This window comes from Lithobates pipiens, unplaced genomic scaffold (assembly GCF_037356315.1).
Source record: "Lithobates pipiens isolate NorthernLeopardFrog02 unplaced genomic scaffold, aLitPip1_a1.2 Scaffold_16, whole genome shotgun sequence".
NCBI lineage: Eukaryota > Metazoa > Chordata > Amphibia > Anura > Ranidae > Lithobates > Lithobates pipiens.
The window spans coordinates 432,022,660-432,039,303 of record NW_027507748.1 but is presented as its reverse complement, the minus strand read 5'-3'; the positions used below and the strand labels follow the sequence as shown (position 1 = coordinate 432,039,303).

General features: G+C 42.4%; 1 protein-coding gene across 4 annotated transcripts in view; it reads left to right on the top strand.

The window, feature by feature from the left end:
• Positions 1-16,644, top strand: part of LIMS1 (LIM zinc finger domain containing 1) — a 139,049-nt gene that overhangs the window by 77,646 nt on the left and 44,759 nt on the right. Inside the window, exon 1 of one of the 4 annotated variants that reach the window (XM_077482615.1) lies at positions 4,109-4,334. The exons of 2 other annotated variants lie outside the window; for them this stretch is intronic. In XM_077482615.1, the coding sequence (XP_077338741.1) occupies positions 4,228-4,334 (107 nt within the window). In that variant the 5' untranslated portion in view covers positions 4,109-4,227. Of the gene's footprint in view, positions 1-4,108; positions 4,335-16,644 lie in introns of those variants that run through there. One more of the 4 variants, XM_077482616.1, reaches the window with a different exon arrangement.

Sequence of the window (16,644 nt, the reverse complement as noted above, 5' to 3'; positions counted from 1 at the left end):
ATGGGGCCAGGCGATGGGATGGGGCCAGGCGGAGGGATGGGGCCAGGCGGAGGGATGGGGCCAGGCGGAGGGATGGGGCCAGGCGGAGGGATGGGGCCAGGCGGAGGGATGGGGCCAGGCGGAGGGATGGGGCCAGGCGGAGGGATGGGGCCAGGCGGAGGGATGGTACCAGGCGGAGGGATGGGATCACACACCAAAGATAAGCTCTGACTGTAAGCCTTCATCCCCAGCGCTTCCCCCCACCACCTGACAAGTTCTTACCTTAGTGCACTTCTTTCTCGCTTCCTCCACATGTCAGGCAGCGGGCGGCAGTCCGTGTCACGTCCAGGGAAACCTCCTTCAGCTCCACCCCCGTTCAGCTGATCTATCCCCCCCTCCCCCGCTCCAGCGGCGGCCGCGGAGAGGCTGGATGAGCTGCAGGAAAAGCTTTGCTTTTTGGTCCTCGCTCCTCCAAGACAAATGGCCCGGCAGCCTCGGCCCTGCGTTTGTCCTATAGCTAGTCCGGGCCTGGGTGGATCCATGCCGCCCGCCCTGCTCCTCCAATGGCTGCACATCAACCAGGGAGGGAGGCGGGGCGGCCAGAGAGCTGACACCCATGGCTGCTGGACATCCGCATGGTCATCCCTGGCTTAGTCCGAAGGGTGAGATCTGCCTGCTCCCCCGCCCAGCAACTCTGCAGCCGGCCATATGGAGCCACCTCCTGCTACAGTCTGCACCACTCGCCAAGGGGGAACTGATCCTCTGGAGCGGACCAAGGCTGTGGCTGCGCCCCTAGGCGGCAGTGCGCCCTAGGCGACTGCCTAGTTCGCCTAGTGGGAGCGCCGGCCCTGTGTTTGAGACTCTTTAGGTAAACTGCTTAGACTAGCTGGGGATCCTTTCCCTCTGGCCTGCACCAGAATGCATCATTTCAGATTGAGGATGTAAAAATCACTTCTATAGGAGATGGACAAAATATAAGTTTTATTGTAAGATCTATAAACAGTTTTCAATATGGGAAAATTTGTGGGTGCTTAATGGTGTCATGTGCTGAATTGAACATAGATGTTGTTCTTGTTCTGAATGCCTAACCTCTTTCCCTCTGTGAGCTGAAGTCTGAAATGAAGACCTCTTTAAGTATTGTGGGGAGGCCAAAGATATTGCAACATGCATAATTGTTGAGCTGTACATGTAACAGACAGTCCCATACTTTTCACAGTTAGGGTTCTGTGGTGGAGAATAGGCTTCTGTATTAATGGGCTGGTGAGTTTTAACATTGCCACTGTACGGTAATGCCCAGCACTTACTCTTATGAAGGAGCAAGCGGCTCACACCCCTTCTTCCAATTAACATCATTAATGTGGTTGTAAACCCTTACAACCAACTTTAACCTACAGGTAAGCCTAGATTAAGGCTTACCTGTAGGTCCAAAAATATCTCCTAAACCTATACGGTTTAGGAGATATTTACCCGAAGACAGCCACCGCTGTCTACGGCGCATGTGCCGTAGACAGCGGCGCACTGGGTCAGGCCGCAGATCGCGGTGATATGCCGCAAGTGTCGGCTCCCGTGCACATGCGTGGGAGTGACATCATCGCGGCTCCGGGAGACCCGGAAGTCGCTCCGGGATCCATGGCAGCGGCGAAGAGGAAGACGGAGGACCGCTTCGGGGGCTTCGTTCTCAGGTAAGTTATTCATAATGAGCTAGTATGCTATGCTTTTTTTTAAAAAAATGAAAAAAATGCTTGGTGCCTTTTTACTCTTCCATGGAGGCAGGGAAAGTGAGAGATATAAGTGTGACTAGGCATTCCCGTACTTGCCTTAAAAAGGGATATATGGCTGAAGCTCTTTTGGCTATACGTCTCCTGTGCATCACAGGAGTGCACTCCTGTGATCCAGATTCAGCCAACAGTGGGCTAAAGTTTGCTGTAGACTGGCTTTACAGTGCTGGTCTGAACAATATTGTTGGTATCTGCCCAGATGGTTTTGCGCAGAGCAGCCCCAAGGTCCTGGCTCTTCTCCCCCCTGCCGAATGTCTCCAATAGCAAGCCTCTTGCTATAGTGGCATTCAAGCAGGCTCTCTCCTGAGCCATGCTCTGTGTGTTTCTTCACACCCAAAGCATGGCTCAACCCCGCCCCTGCTCTCACTGGCTGATTGACAGCAGCAGGAGGCAATGGCTACCACTGCTGTGTGAGCCAATGAGAAGAGAGAGGATTGGGAGAACCACTGCTTTTGTGCACATCGCTGCATCGAGATGGGGTTTAGGTAAGTATAAGGGGTGAGTGGAACCCAGAAGGTTTAAAAAAACCTTGATCCTTGATTAACTATAACTTGGCAAATTAAAGCTGAGTCATGAACAATTTTTGGAAATAATTGCATTTGCCTACTGGATTTGGGATCTGTATACAAGGACATCAGTGTATACATATTACTATTTGTTTCCCACCCACCACATTTAAGTATAACTAAATGGAAAGTGTGTGTGTGTGTGTGTGTGTGTGTGTGTGTGTGTGTGTGTGTGTTTTTTGATCTGGACAGGGTGGAGATGGGGTTAGAACCCCTGTTTAGTTTTTATTGTGGTTTGTACCTCGTTTGGGAGATTCATCCTCTCTCTATTCCATTATCATTGAAAGTAAAAAAAAATCCCACATTTTGGGATGTCCACAGAAATGTAAGAGGGGGGAAATCTTCCAATGGGGACACTAGTTCTGGTGACCCGAGGGTCCCCAGTGGATTCTATTACTTTACAGGGATTTCCTGTTTGGCTATAGGACAGGAAGTGAGGTGAAATCTCTGCCATGGGACATGGATGGCAAAAAACTGACAGAGGTTATAACCCTCCCTTACCTATATACCAGGAATATGCAATTAGCGGCCCTCCAGCCATTGCAGAACTAAAAGTCCCATGATGCATAGCAAGACTGACAGCCACAAGCATGAAACCCAAAGGCAGAGGCATGATGGGACTTGTAGTTTTGCAACAGCTGGAGGTCCGCTAATTGCATATCCCTGATCTATACAAAATAAAAAAAGATTTTATTATCTATAGTGCTATTTTCAGTAGAGTAGATGTAAACCCAATTACTAAAATATTTTATAATCTTTAATTTCAAAAGTAATTTTTAGTTGAAATCTACATATTGTATTGAGTCAGGATTATATACTTGTTTATGGCCATGTATTTTTGCTATAACATACTTTTACACCAGTGCTTTAATTGTTGGTCATAACTTCAGGCATTTAGCAGTTCTATCACAAAGTATTTGTAATCTATGAGATTCCTTTTGCATACAGCACTTCAGCTATATTCTATGTATAGTGGGAATGCCATTTATTACATTCCATTTACACATACTCTGTGCCGTTATTGTGAGGGATGTCTATTGATCTGTGCAATAGATGAGTACTCAATGGATAAGCTTGGCAAGGTGATTTGGGTTGGTGGTCTTGTTTAGGAAAATCATTCAGCATGCTGGAAAATTAGACTTTAGCCGGTTATACAGTATGCAATTCTCTTATTCAATTTCCTTTAGATTTACCTTTTTAACTATATGTAATGCAAGGACCTGCCTGATTTGCATACAAATGTAAAGTGTTTAAGTTTATATGGTTTTGGTAAATTGCACAAGAAAATTGTATAGTGGGGCTTAAAAATGTTTGGAAAACACAATCGTAACTGTTTTGTATGCAGTGGATTTTTTTTAGGAAGGTCACTGCTGGCCTTTTCCCCTAGATTGGCTGATTTAAAGCAAGCTAGTAATGTAGTATTTGAGTTTTATATTGTGTGCTGAGAGCAATTGTAGTTTGTCCAGCAAAATAACACATTAGTGCAAGCAGGCATACAGTGTGTAGTCCTGGCAGCTCTTTGTGTACTGTATTTTCTGATGCATAGACTTAGCATTATTTTGTGTGGGTGCCTGTCCACTTAGCACAACAATGAGATTGTGTGTGTGCAGTTTCAAAGGACAAAAGATGACCCAAACAAGCCCGCCTCCAGCCAGCTTTTCAAATCGCTTTCCTAGACCATCCCATAGGTGTGTAGGTCTATGATAAGGAGAGCATACCGGAGTGGCCCTGTAGATGGGTGTGTGCAAGTGAGAAACAGGAAGAGGCTGCGAGTGCTTCTGGCAAGAGACTCTGTGCCTGTAACACTGCAGGTGTGCATACACACAACGCGCTTGTCTCTGGAGGCTATTTTAACTTTTTTTCTTTTGGTTTCTTTGGATAAATTACATTTTTGGGGTTTAAAGATGAATGCTTTGCAGCTAAAAGAGCTGTCCCAGTCAGACCTGTACAGGAGGAGAAAGGAGCGTCCAGACAGCTTAGGACTGAATGGAATCCATACAGATAAACTGAGGTGAGTGTGTTCACTTTTATCAGCAGCGAGTGTGCTGCAGATGCATTCCTCTCACTGGGGGGATCATATGATTTAAACCTATGCTGTAGTGTGGGTCCTTGCATCCTTGTAATGTACCATTCATGTTGCCAGAAGTAAAATCGGTGCTTTATGACTTCTAGCATAATTTGACAGTGTTTGATCCATGCAGCTCTTTCAATATAGTTTTCTCACCATTTTTGATTTAGTAAATAAAAAGCTTTTTCTTCTTGCAAGGTCCTGTGCTGGACACAGACACTCATGTGCATTGTCCGGTCCTGATCTTTATGTAGAAATCTGTAATTTGGCTCCTCACTACCGTGTCTTGGGCTGTCCTTCTGTGTATATTGATATCCTGGTACATGTTAGATCCTGCTTGTACTGCCAGTGTTGATTGAAGGGGCTTTACAAAGAAGAATGTGGTAGAACTACTTCTGACCTCCAATGGGCAGGCAGACGTCCGGGCTCTTCTTTCTAATGATTGTTTGCTGAAACTTTCTTGAGGAGTCTAATGTATGGTAATGTAAGAGCTTTAATGGTACATGCCTCCTATTGAAACAGATTAGTGAACCTGCTGGTTCCAGTTAAAAAATGCACCCCAAGCCATCCATGACAAAACAGCGACACCAGTACTCCTAATTGATCTGATTTACTGGGTTTGAACCTTTCACCTCAGCTGTCTACTTGCTTAAGAACAGAGCTGCTCATGCACCACCAGCCTAGTTCAGTATTACCTTTCCAATCCCTTTAAGAAAAGCTGCACTAAGAGAAATATCTAAGCTTCCATCACTGATCTCATGATAATGCTAGTTGCCTGTCTGCTATGCTGATCCCTTGTCTTTAATACACTAGCTGCCGATCCAGAACATGTATGCAGGTGAGAAGTTGTGATTTATTTGGCTGCAAGCATGTTCAAGTCGCACTCTAAAAGTTCTGATTCCAGAAGCAGCCAGACAAATAGTATTTTCAGAAAGTCATCTGCAGTGGTGGTTAACATGTTTTCACTCTGTACAAGTTTCCCTCACACATTACTCTGGTATCATTTAGGAGTCAACTATTAGAGGAAACAAGAGTTTTATTCATTCTTCAGAGCAGAGCTCATCCTTTTGTAGGTCATCTCCTATAATTATTTACACTAGTAATTTCCATTGCTCTGTTTTATTCTTCCACTGTGCCTAATTACAGGCTTTTAGTCCTACTCATTTATGGTATAGCTTTAAGACATACACTTAACAGCAGCACCCCCCAAAACAGAGAGTTGGGGGTCTTGGTTTGTAGCTCCTTGAGGGAAGGGACTGATGTAAATGTACGTATATATATATATATATATATATATATATATATATATATATATATATATATATATATATATATAAGCGATGCATAAGACACTATATAGGTAAAAATAACTACTGGATGTTGTGGTCAGTAAATAAGGCTCCCTAGACTGATTTTATGAAAGTTTGAGCAATAACGGTAGAAATGTTTAATACAAACCTATTGGCTTCCTTGCTTAATTTTCTTTGTACAGATTATAGTAAAGCTGGCTATATATGGCTGTTTTGTGGCTCTAGAAATCCCCATTGCTGACTATCATATTCTGGATGGAAATATCAGCAGAACAATGACTATCTGATGCAGTCAACTCTTCCACTGTTCATTTTCCAACTGGCTCCTTCATACATTTTAGTTTTTTTAATTATTGAGCTGTGTGATGGTTGAATGGCCATCTACGTGTTTGAATTTCGGACAATTTCTAGGCTCAGGTTTTGAAAAGACTAAGGAGTACAGCAAGAATTTTGACAGTGTTTACACAACTTTTTTGAAGTCCTTATCACCCTTTTACTCTTTGGCTCCAGGTAGGGAAAGGTTAAACCCAGCTCTTAATGGGGGTCACTTATAACAAGCTGCTAGCAGGCTTCAGAAGGTTTTCGCCAACTTTTAACTTTACCAGCAAAGGGTCATATTTATAAAAATTTCTCCCTTGCAAAAGGATAGATTTACCTTTTTCTGGGGGCTTGTTGAGTGAAAATCCACCACAGATCAGTTGAATACTTGCCCCATTGCAGCACTGTGGTTTTTACTGACATTTGAGCTGGTTAGAAAAAACTTTGCCCAGAAAGAGAAATGTAAAATGCTTGAAGTGGCTGGGAGCATATAATCGTGGCTTTTTCAATACACGTGACTGGAAAGGTAAATGTATAAACACTGCTTCAAGGGTGAGTTTGTAAAATTGACCTTGTGGTAAGCCACTTTAAATAATTAGTTAATTAAATAATTAGTATTACTAAGCCTGTAAACCTTTAAGCCTCATACACACTGAGTGTTAAAAATGTTGCTTTTGGGGGAGTCTGGCTTTTTGTTTTTTTGCTGTGCCTCCTAATGCCCCTTCATGTTGGCCTATGTGTCCATGCACACACAGGTGTTTAGAGGCAGGAAAAAAACACTGCCAGCGCATCCATGAACGGCAGTGTTTTGGCAGAAAAAACGCACTAGGCGCATTAAGCACTTAGCGTTAATTCATTTCAAAGGTCAGAATGCATTATTATTATTCTGGCCAATGAAATGTATTAATGCCCAAGAGCTTGATGTGCCTAAATGCCTCAAGCATTTTTTTTTTGCCAAGTCCCAGAGGAAAGGCGTTTAGGAGAACTAGTCAAACAGCCTATCTGCATGGGGCCTTAAACAACTTGTTTGAAAGAAGTATGGTGGTAAAAAAAAAAAAAAATCCATACTTGCCTAGGTTTATGCAGCATCGTACTGATGTCCCCCACCACCTGTAAGACTGAGAACTGAGCCATCAGACAACTGTTTGCTCAGTTCTTGGGCTTCACTGAACAGGAAGTTGGTGACTATTAGTTACTGGCTCTCTGCTCTGCCCCTCCAGTGCTCATTGGAGCACGTGGGCGGTGGAGGGGGCAGGAGCAGATAGCTCAGACTGAGCAGTGAGCTGAGAGGTGGAACCAGGTATCAGTCAGGCATAATGTCAGACAGAATCCCCCCATAGTCTGGGCTGGCAGAATGTCAGTAACAGTAGCCCACTGTCTGCTAAAGATGGGTCACAGGAGTGCAGAACTAAGTGTATTTCTGAGATCCACTGGAGAAGTAGGACCAAAAGAGCTTTGGTTTTACTTCTCCATTAAAGAGGAAGTAAACCCTGATGAGTTTACTTCCTCTTTCATTCCCTGCAAAGGCAAAGCATAATGGGCTACTATGCATCGCATAGTGTCACTTACCTGACACAGGAGCCAGCGAAGTCACCGCTGTCCCCTGTAGTTCGGCGCATCCATCTTCTCGGTGGGGTCTCGCAGCTCCGCCGCTGTCATTCGGCGAAGCCGCAATGACGTCACTCCCGCGCATGCGCACGGGAGCCGAGACGCGCTGCATCTTCGTCATCGAGGATGCCACGTTAAGTGCGCCTGCGCGCTGTATACGGCGCATGCGCCATAGACAGCGGTGCCCGTCTTCGGACAAATGTCTCCTAAACCGTATAGGTTTAGGAGATATTTCTTGGACCTACAGGTAAGCCTTAATCTAGGCTTACCTGTAGGTCAAAGTGGTTTGTAAGGGTTTCCAACCACTTTAAATAAGTACCATTTTACGACTTGGACACGACTTGGATGATGTGACCTGGCAGATCGGGCCCCAAACGGCACTTTTTTTTTATTTTTATTTTTTTATTTTTTCTACAAATTATCACAGCTAGTGAGAGGGAGAAGATCCCCTGTTGGCTGTTGGAGCGGGGGTTCGGTCGGAGCGGGGGCCAGTGCATCTGTAACAGGTTACACCCTGAATATGGGTATAACATGTTACAAAAGGTGAACTTCTCCTTTTTTTTTTTTTTTTTTTTTTTTTTTTTATTATTTAAGCTAATCCTGAGTCTACAAGGCCTAAGTGTCACCATACACATTGAAACCTGACAATACAATCTTTGTACAATCAACTTTGATTTACCAAAGCTATGTAATATTGTATGAGGACTTACCTAATCTGTCCAGTAAATTTGTGTTCAATCAGGTAGTTCTTGTACTACATAGTTGGTATATCAAAAACAGATTGTACAATCAGAACATAGCGCGTGTGCTGAGCTTAACCACTTCAATACCGCACGCATATGACGTCCTTGATTTGTACAGGGATATCTGAATGATGCCTGTAGCTACAGGTATTATTTAGATATCATTATTTGCAGGCAGCTATTCTGTGCATGATAAGAATGATCATAGCGGCAGTTCTGCTACTTGATCGTCCTTATAGATGAAGGGAGGGGTCGTCCTCCCACTGCCATCTGGTGCTTCTCCGGGCTTTCCTGTGCCAGTGGGGGCCTGGAGAAAGAATCGGAGGCCCGGGTGTGACATCATAAAGTTACGCCCGGGCCTCTGGTCATAGATATGACTGGTGACCATCTGGTCACCGGAAATCTCTACAGTTGTCATCCGGCGGTGTCCAATTATTTCTCCAGTCCCCCGATGGCACGGGAGAGCCTGGAGAAGCACCAGATGAGGGTGGGAGGACGTCCCCTCCTGACGCCTATAAGAACCATGCATGTAAACAATGATGTCATAAAAAAAAAAAAAAAAAATGTCACCGATCTGCAGGAGAGATGTGGGGTCTTGTTGACTCTGCATCTCTCCATGACCTCCAGGTCCTGTCATGTTTTACATTCCTTGTAATAGGAATAAAAGTGATAAAAAATTAAGTAGAAAAAAAGTAGAAAATGTTAATGCCCCTGTCCCCAGTAGCTCGTGCTCAGAAGCGAACACACGCAAGTCTATTTAGATGGTGTAACATTATCTTTCACATTATACAAAAATAAGTTGGGCTAACTTTACTGTTTTTTTTTTTTTTTTAATTCATGAAACGGTTTTAAAAAAAAGGTGTTTGAAAAATTATTGTGCAAATTGTATTCCCTAGGGTGTGTGTGTATGTATATATATGTATATATATATATATGTATATATGTATATATGTATATATATGTGTGTGTGTGTTTTGGGGGTTCTGATTAATATTCTAGCAAAAAAAATGTAGGAGAGGAGTGCCAGAATACGCCTGGTATTGAAGTGGTTAAGTAACATATGGTTGGTTACTTTATGCATGCACACACCTCCTCTATTTTTAGTTTTAAGTGGTTATTTTTTTTTCTTTTGAAAAATACAGCCGATAAGAACCTACCATTGCATTCCTTTTGGTGTTTTCTGTGTAGAGATTTGCCCGACTATTGTGTTTTATCATGTATTTTCCTTTTACAACAAAAGGGCAAAAAATTGAAAAAAAAAAGTGAAAATCTTTCCGGTTACCACAAAATAACTGATTTATCATGGGCTTTTCCTTTTTGCCCTCCATACTGTTGTTTTTTTTTTTTTTTAATCTGACCACTGTGCCTGACTGGGTAGAGCTCAGTAATCTTTTCACCCTCAGGGCAGTGAACTACATTTGTGTGCACTCAAGGACTGACCTTCCTCATAACATATAGAGGTAGTATGTGTATTGTCATGCATTTGTCCAGCATACATTTCCATCAGAACTGACACTAAAAGTGAATTCCCCTTCATATGGACCTAAGTCTTTTTTTTATATGTGGGCTTAGGCCTAAACACGAATCCATGAATGAATGAATATGTGTGTCTACCCTTAAGTGTTTGTCAGTTTATTTTCTTCAACCTGTACAGGAAATGTGATTGAGGAGTCAGGTTTGTGTTTGCATGCGAGAAATAAATACACGGCACCTAAAGGGTATATCCCTTGTCAGTGCTTTCATCACAACCATGTACCAGCATGCCTGGCAGATTTTAGGGAAAATAACATTTTAGAGTGTGTTTTATGGTGTTTGAGGGCCGTTGCAAGCAACCCTTGGTTATCAGATGAAACTGTGACTGTGATAACACAAAACAGCTAGAGGGACCGGGTGGGTATGTGGGAAACAGGATATTGCGTAGGTTGTATGTAGGTGAGTCTGTGCTTAATCACCGTTGACATATTGTGAAGTTTTATACCAGTGTCTGGTTTCCTTCAGTCAGAACTATGGCAAATGAAATAGAATAATCATAGTAATTTACATAGTGAGATGCTGGCAGTACAGATAAAATGGTAGTCATTTACATACTGAGTAGAGGCGTTCTTTATCTTAGTCACAGTGACACATGTAGTAGTTTCTAGTCAGTTTGTGCACCTGTCAGAGACCACTGCAGATCTTACCTACAGTTGTGCTCATAAGTTTACATACCCTGCTAGAATTTATGATTTCTTTGGCCATTTTTCAGAGAATATGAATAACACAAAAAATCTTTTCTTTCACACATGGTTAGTGTTTGGCTGAAGCCATTTATTATCATTCAACTGTTTACGCCTTTTAAATCATAATCACAACAGAAACTACCCAAATGATCGAAAGTTTAAATACCCCAGTTCTTAATACCGTGTATTACCCCCCTTTAACATCAATGGCAGCTTGAAGTCTTTTGTGGTATTTGTGGATGAGGCTCTTTATCTTCTCAGATGGTAAAGCTGCCCATTCCTCTTGGTAAAAAGCCTCCAGTTCCTGTAAATGCTTGGACTGTCTTGCATGAACTGCACGTTTTAGAGGTCTCCCCCAGAGTGGCTCAATGATATTGAGGTCAGGAGACTGAGATGGTCACTCCAGAACCTTCAATTTATTCTGCTGTAGCCAATGACAGGACGACAGGGCCTTGTGTTTTGGATTATCATATTGGAATGTCAAAGTACGTCCCATGTGCAGCTTCCTGGCTGATGAATGGAAATGTTCTTCCAGTATTTTTTGATAACATACTGCATTCATCTTGCCATCAATTTTGACCAAATTTCCTGTGCCTTTGTAGCGCACACATCCGTGTTTCACAGTTGGAATGGTGCACCTTTCATCATAGGTCTTGTTGATTACTCTCCAAATGTAGAGTTTATGATTGTGGCCAAAAAGCTCAATTTTGGTCTCATCACTCCAAATGACTTTGTGCCAGAAGGTTTGAGGCTTGTCTCTGTGCTGTTTGGCATATTTTAAGCGGGATACTTTGTGGCATTTATAGTAATGGCTTTCTTCTGGTGACTCAACCATGCAGCCCATCTTTCTTCAAGTGCCTCCTTATTGTGAATCTTGAAAACTGCCACACCACATGTTTTCAGAGAGTCCTGTATTTCACCTGAAGTTTGTGGATATTTCTTTGCATCCCAAACTATTTTCCTAACCGTTGTGGCTAAAATTTTAGTTGGTCTACCTGCCCGTGATTTGGTTTCAATAGAAACCCTAATTTTCTACTTCTTGATTAGAGTTTGAACACTGCTGATTGGTATTCAGTTCCTTGGCTATCTCTTTATATCCCTTTACTGTTTTATACAGTTCAACTACCCTTTCCCACAGATCCTCTGACAATTCTTTTGCTTTCCCCATGACTCAGAATCCAGAAATGTCAGTGCAGCACTGGATGAAAGATGCAAGGGTCTGTCGGGAGTCCAGAAACACATTGACCCTTTTTATGCACGCGCATGCGCACACATACACATTACAAGCAAACAGATCATATGGGAGGATGATTACCTTGTAACCAAATTACAGCGCTCTCGTTCTCGGTGGACATCCTATGACGGCACCGAGAATGGCCACTCTCGCGTGGCGATCGCGCTGCGCCATATTGCTAGGACATGACGTGACCCCAATCTCTGTAAAGAGCCGTTGCTCTTTAACCAGTTCCCAACCGTCGCACGCCGATGTACGTCGGCATAATGGCATGGCTGGGCAAATTGGCGTATGCATCTCCCCGTTCTGCCTAGTGACAGTGTCGCTGATCTCTGCTCCCTGTGTGATTGGAGCAGAGATCGGTGACATGTCACACGTAGCCAACCCCCCCCACCACAGTTAATCACTCCCCAGGACATACTTAACCCCTACACATCCTCTAGTGGTTAACCCCATTCACTGCCAGTGTCATTTACACAGAAATCGGTGCATTTGTATAGCACTGATTGCTGTATAAATGACAATGGTCTCAAAAATGTGTCAAATGTCCGATGTGTCCGCCATAATTTTGCCGTCACAATAAAAAACGCTGATCACCGCCATTACTAGTAAAAAAAAAAAAAAATGCCATAAAACTATCCCCTAGTTTTTGTAAACGCTATAACTTTTGCGCAAACCAATCAAACACTTATTGCGATTTTATTTTACCAAAAATATGTAGAATACATTTCGGCCTAAACTGAGGGAAAAAATTTTTTTTAAATATTTTTGGGGGGATATTTATTATAATAAAATTTAAAAAATAATGCTTTTTTTTTTTTTTTCTTTCAAAACTGCCGCTCTTTTTATAGTGCAAAAAAAAAAAACCCGCAGGGGTGATCAAATACCACCAAAAAGCTCTATTTGTGGGAAAAAAAACTTCAATTTTGTTTGGGAGCCACATCGCACGACCGCGCAATTGTCAGTTAAAGCGATGCAGTGCCGAATCACAAAAAGTGCTTTGGTCAGGAAGGGGGTAAATTCTTCCGGGGCTGAAATGGTTAACCATGGGATTGGCTGTGTCCAATTACACCCGGTCACATGTAAACACAGAGATCCCGGTAATCGGCTCTCCTTGCCTCACACTGACAGAGTGCGAGGAGAAGAGAGACAATCAGCGGCATCTCCTAACAGAAGACATCTAGGCATGTAATCAGGGCACTGATAATCTATGCCCTGATTACAATAAAGCGCCCACAGTGCCAGCAGTGTGCCCACCAGTGCCAGCAATCTGTACCCATTAGTAATGACAGTCAGTGCTGCCCATCAATACCTATCAGTGCCACCTATCTGTGCTCACCGTTGCCACCTAATCAGTGCAGCCTATTAGTGCGCATCAGTGCGGCGTCAGTCATCAGCACCCATCAGGAAAGGAGAAAAATTATTTATTTACAAAATTTACTGACAGAAACTAAGAGGTGTTTTTGAGGGGGGAAAAAAAACAAAAAAAAATTCAGTTTTTTGCTAAATTAAAAAAAAACAAAAAAAAAAAAAACCCAGAAGTAATTAAATACCACTGAAAGAGAGCGCTATTTGTGTGAAGAAAATGATAAAAATTTCACATGGTTACAGTGTAGCATGACTGCACAATTGAGCATGAAAGCTGAAAATGGCCTGGGCAGGAAGGGGGTGTAAGTGCCCTGTATGCACACCCCTTTGTGTCAATTGGGGTATGTAAACTTTTGATCAGGGTCATTTGGATAGTTTCTGTTGTCATTATGATTTAAAAAGAGTAAACACAGTTGATTATAAATGGCTTCAGCCCAACACTAACCATAAGTGAAAAAAGTTTGTGTTGTTCATATTCTCGGACAAATGGCCACGAAATCATACATTCTGCCAGGGTATGTAAACTTATGAGCACAACTGTATATAATGCGTTACCTCAACCTTTCATATTCCTGATATGTGCGTGCTATACCGTGTACTTGTATGAAAAATTATCATGTCTCTGCACATGGTGTAACCAAGGCCTCACACACACAAAGCAATACAAAGAACAGGAGTTTTTTTTTTTTTTTTTTTTTTCTGCAAAGGCAGACAGCATAAAACTAGTATGTGCTGATTTTATTTTTTTTAACTTTTTTCTGCGCATGAATCTGATGTATGGGGGGAAAACAAATGATGCAACATCAACATTGTGGTGTGAGCATGAAATTTGTTGCATACCTCTGTGCAGAAAAAAAATCTTCACGTGATACCAGTGTCCTGATGTGGACAGGACACACAGAAAACAAATGTTTTCTTCTTGTCTCTGCAGAGACGTATGTAGAAAATGTACACATCTCTATACATGGTGTGAACAAGCCTATGCAAGACAACATCTTGGCTTTTTTTCCCATCAGTTTCTATGTACATGTAGTGCATAACGAGGCCTGAAGTATCTGGTGTTCCTGCAGCCCCCCCCCCCCCTCCCGCACTCTACTGACCGCGCCAAGCATAGCACAGCCATCCCTGCATGGTCAGTTTTGGGAGCACATCCTTACTGTTGTCCAGTGGCTCAAGACTTGTGCTGACAGACATTTGTTACAGGAACAGGTTTTGGAACATTTCACTTGTATTCCTGTTCTGGTGACAGCTCAGAAATTTGGATTTCCTATCGCTTACAGGCTGCACTCACATCTAGGCGCACATTTTTAGTTTTTGTTTTGTTTTTTAGCATATTTCGGCAATTAAATGCAAGACTAATGCATCAAAGAAGCTTTATATATATATATATATATATATATATATATATATATATATATATATATATATATATATATATATATATATATATATATATATATATATATATATATATATATATATATAATTTTTTTTTTTTTTTTTTTTTACAGTGTATTCTAGCTTGTGAAGCATGCACGCATCTTGTACCCATGGTGCGTTGCCAGTTTCTCTGCCAGCAGGAGTAATACCAGTTTACAAGGACTGCAGAGTCGACATAGATATTTTCATCTGCCATAATTGCAATGCAGCTTAAAGTAAAGCTAACGTTATCCATTTATTGAGCCATTCAGCTCAATGCAGTTGTTATGCTATGAAAGCACTAATGCAGTATCATCTGGTGATATTGATAATAAAAGGCTAAACTATAGTTTTAAACCTAGTTGCATATTTTTTTTTAAAAGTCATGCTTATGTAAAATTGCTTCACTGCAACATTTACCATAATTTGTGACTTTCCCTGTAGAGAGGTTATATATACAGTATCTCACAAAAGTGAGTACCCCCTCATGCTTTTGTAAATATTTTATTATACCTTTTTCATGTGACAACACTGAAGCAATAACACTTTGCTACAGTGTAGTGAGTGCACAGCTTGTATAACAGTGTACATTTGCTGTCCTCTAAAAGTAATGCAACACACAGCCATTAATGTCTAAACCTCTGGCAACAAAAGTGAGTACACACCTAAGTGAAAATGTCCAAATTGGGCCCAATTGGCCATTTTCCCTCCCCGGTGTTCTGTGACTCATTAATGTTACAAGGTCTCAGGTGTGAATTGGTAGCAGGTGTGTTAAATTTGGTGTTATCGCTCTCTCTTTTTCATACTGGTCAACATGGCACCTCATGACAAAAATCTCTGAGCATCTGGAAAAAAAAAAAAAATGTTGCTTCACATGAAGATGGCCTAGGCTATAAGAAGATTGCCAAGACCCTGAAACTGAGCTGCAGCTTGGTGGCCAAAATCTTACAGCAGTTTAACAGGACAGGTTCCACTCAGAACAAGCCTCCCCATGGTCAACCAAAGAAGTTGAGTGCACGTGCTCAGGGTCGTATCCAGAGGTTATCTTTGGGAAATGGACATTGCTGAGGAGGCTGAAGGGGAGGGGGGGGTCAGCCTGTCAGTGCTCAGACCATACGCAGAACACTGCATCAAATTGGTCTGCATGGCTGTCGTCCCATAAGGAAGCCTCTTCTAAAGATGATGCACAAGAGAGCCCACAGTTTGCTGAAGGCCAAGATCAACTTATTTGGTTTAGATGGTGTCAAGCATGTGTGGCGGAAACAAGGTGAGGAATACAAAGACAAGTGTGTCTTGCCTACAGCCAAGCATGGTGGTGGGAGTGTCATGGTCTGGATGAGTGCTGCCGACACTGGGGACCTACAGTTCATTGAGGGAACCATGAATGCCAACATATACTGTGACATAATGAAGCAGAGCATGATCCCCTCCCTTCGGAGACTGGGCCGCAGGGCAGTATTCCAACAGAACGACCCCAAACACACCTCCAAGATGACCACTGCCTTGCTAAAGAAGCTGAGGGCAAAGGTGATGGACTGCCCAAGCATGTCTCCAGACCTAAACCCTATTGGGCATCTGTGAGGCATCTTCAAGGAAATGGTGGAGGAGGGCAAGGTCTCTAACATCAACCAGCTCCGTGATATCATGGAGGAGTGGAAGAGGACTCCAGTGGCAACATGTGAAGCTCTAGTGAACTCCATGCCCAAGAGGGTTAAGGCAGTGCTGGAAAATATTGGCAATTTGGACTTTTTCACTTAGGGGTGTACTCACTTTTGTTGCCAGCGGTTTAGACAATAATGGCTGTGTTTAGTTATTTTGAGGGCACAACAAATTTACACTGATATACAAGCTGTACACTCACTACTTTACATTGTAGCAAAGTGTCATTTCTTAAGTGTTGTCCCATGAAAGATGGAATAAAATATTTACAAAAATGTGAGGGGTGTACTCACTTTTGTGAGATACTGTGTGTGTGTGTATAATATTTATTAGATTTTTTTATTTTTATTATTGTTATAAAAATTCAGTGTTGGT